At 38.4% G+C, this 2,493-nt stretch overlaps 1 protein-coding gene across 1 annotated transcript; it reads right to left on the bottom strand.

The window, feature by feature from the left end:
• Positions 1-1,773: 1,773 nt before the first annotated feature.
• LOC147459765 (uncharacterized) lies at positions 1,774-2,286 on the bottom strand. The gene has a single exon (XM_086511630.1). It carries the CDS (start codon positions 2,284-2,286, stop codon positions 1,774-1,776), a length of 513 nt encoding a protein of 170 aa, XP_086367756.1.
• Between the last annotated feature and the right edge of the window lie 207 nt (positions 2,287-2,493).

Here is a 2,493-nt window from a genome sequence, read left to right as displayed (position 1 = left end):
ACATTATGCAATTCTCTCTCTCTAGCAAGGACATGGCCTCTATCCATGTCAATCCACCAAGGGCAATGATCAAGCTCCCACTGTGAGAGCTGATGCATGGTTGGTGGATACATGCATCCCTCACCGCTCTCAATGTGTGTCCAAGAGCGTGCAAGAACAGGTATCGCAACAATGTGATGCATGGTCAAGAGGTGAGAAAAGTATCTACAAAAGACAACAAAGAATTATTCTAAACTCAAAAAGGAATGCATACCCTATATTAGTTGAAGCACATATTATGATACAAAAATAGTCAAATCATTATCTACCTGTAAACCAGTCACTGAGAAGCCATGCGGCAATAGTCAATCCTCTTTAAGGCTTGCAACTCTACATCCTTCGTTTTGTTTTCCAAAGCCACCTCAAGAGGGAATAAGAATTTTCTTCCCTCCACCACAATCTCCGTGTAAAACATATCCATGGTGCACGAGGGAGGAATATCAATCCCTCCAGGCACATCCACATAGTCCACAAGAAGCTTCTTAGATTTTTCTAAGATCCTTTGCAAAGCTCCCTCTCGTTTTAGCCACCTTTCACACCAAGCATGCAAGAGAAGAATCAAACTTCTTATTAACATTCACAAGTTCAATCATAAACCATTTGCATAAAGATGCTCACCCTCGAAACTTGTGGTCTCCTTTCACCATGCAATAAGCAGCACGAGTGATCTTGCTTGCCTCTAGTAAGGACACCCAGAGGTTTTTATTTTCTATGGAAGCATCATGTAGAGCAATCAAGTTAAGTTTCTCTAGAGTGGCCCAACTATCTTCCCCCCATTGAAGGCTCATCACATGATCAAACCACTCCTTTCCTAACCTTGGATCAACAATATTGAGAATCTACCAAACAAGGACATTATTCAATTAAAGTAAAATTTCATCTTACCATGTATTAAAAAAAACACCAAGAGATCGTTATATACCTTCCCTACACGATCTGAATATTTATAATAAAGATCATTCATGATCTTAGTCTCTTCTTTTTTCAAGTCCTCTTTAGAAAGCAATGATTTCTTGCTCTCTAGCTTAGTGTGTAGTTCTTTTGACATTTGAACCTTCAAAATAAACTACTACTTTTTAAAACAAACAGCTTTAGATAAAGCATACAAAAAAGAGATCCAATGTCAAACACACTTACATAAAAAAGAAGCCTAGCTAGATATCTTCGTGTAACAGGATGCCATGGCTCTTCTCCCTTTGTGGTTCTCTTGCGTAGAGTGTCGATCAATTTCTGGTCATTCTCCGGTAATGCACGAAGGTAATCTTCATGATCCGAAGAGCAAATGTTTGCACAATTCACCAACTCATCTCTTAGATGAGAAGATACTAAAGCATGAGTGTTCATACTGATGAAAATATTAGTAAGTTAGTCAACCTTCAATCATTTAAATCTTACTAATAACAAGAGTATAGTGTCACTCACAAATTCATGCATTGCAAGCTCGTCAATAATGCTATTTCGGAAACCTTTGTGGGGTCAATGATAGTACACAAGACCCTACAATGCTTCTCTCTGCTATTGGAAAACATTTCTCTAACAGCTGCTTGCCAAGCTACCGTCCTGTGATTGCCTTCCCACACGTAGAACATTCTACCAAGCAGTGACTCTAGTTGTGGCTGCAAAGCTAACTCCTCTTCATACTCTTTATTTATGTCTTTCCAAAGTGGGTCCCATGTCTCAACAATATCATCTATTTCAAAAAATAAATAAGACTCCAAAATAACCTTAAACATTCTAAAGAAAAAGCAACATGTCAATCCATAAAATTACTTTGAAACAACAATGATTACTTGTCAACAATGTCTGTTCCTTGTGGCATGTTTGCAGTGAAACTATAAAAGCACCTTTTTCCTTTATGTAACCTTCTCTGGAAAATGCAGCCTTCAAGCCAGAAACATCTGATCTGAGGCCACGTACACGAGCATATGGAATGAGTCTACACAAAGGAACTAGAGGACACTCAAAACAACTAAAAACCCTGGTGGTTTTGAGAATGTCCTCTCCTCTATCCATATGCAAATGACTATCATCCACATCATCAGCAGACGGCCCAACTTCAGGGGCAATATGAAATGGAACCAATTCCAAAGATGCCTCTTGTCTAGCTATTTGAGCATCAACTTCATTCATTGATCCTAATCCAATGTCGGCACTCTCGCTCTCATCACCAATAAAATCATTGTCATCGAAGTCTTCTGTGACTGCCACAGAGCTGACCTGATCACTGCATATAGGAACAAGAGGCATAGCCTCTTTGCCCTTTTGACGAGAACATCTCCCAGTTGCAGGACTACACATAAATTTACAAACTCAAATTAATCTAGATCTAGAATTTATCTACTTTTTTCTAGAATCAAATTCAAAATATTTCATCCTATTAACTAGATCAAAGACTAAACATACAAATTGCCTACTCTAATGAATATGTTCCTTTCTTTTGTCAGTACCAATCCA

Source organism: Adiantum capillus-veneris, chromosome 4 (genome assembly GCF_014529385.1).
Source record: "Adiantum capillus-veneris isolate H3 chromosome 4, ASM1452938v2, whole genome shotgun sequence".
NCBI classification, from domain to species: domain Eukaryota; kingdom Viridiplantae; phylum Streptophyta; class Polypodiopsida; order Polypodiales; family Pteridaceae; genus Adiantum; species Adiantum capillus-veneris.
Note: the sequence above shows the minus strand (reverse complement) of the source record. Positions and strands in the feature narration are given on the sequence as shown.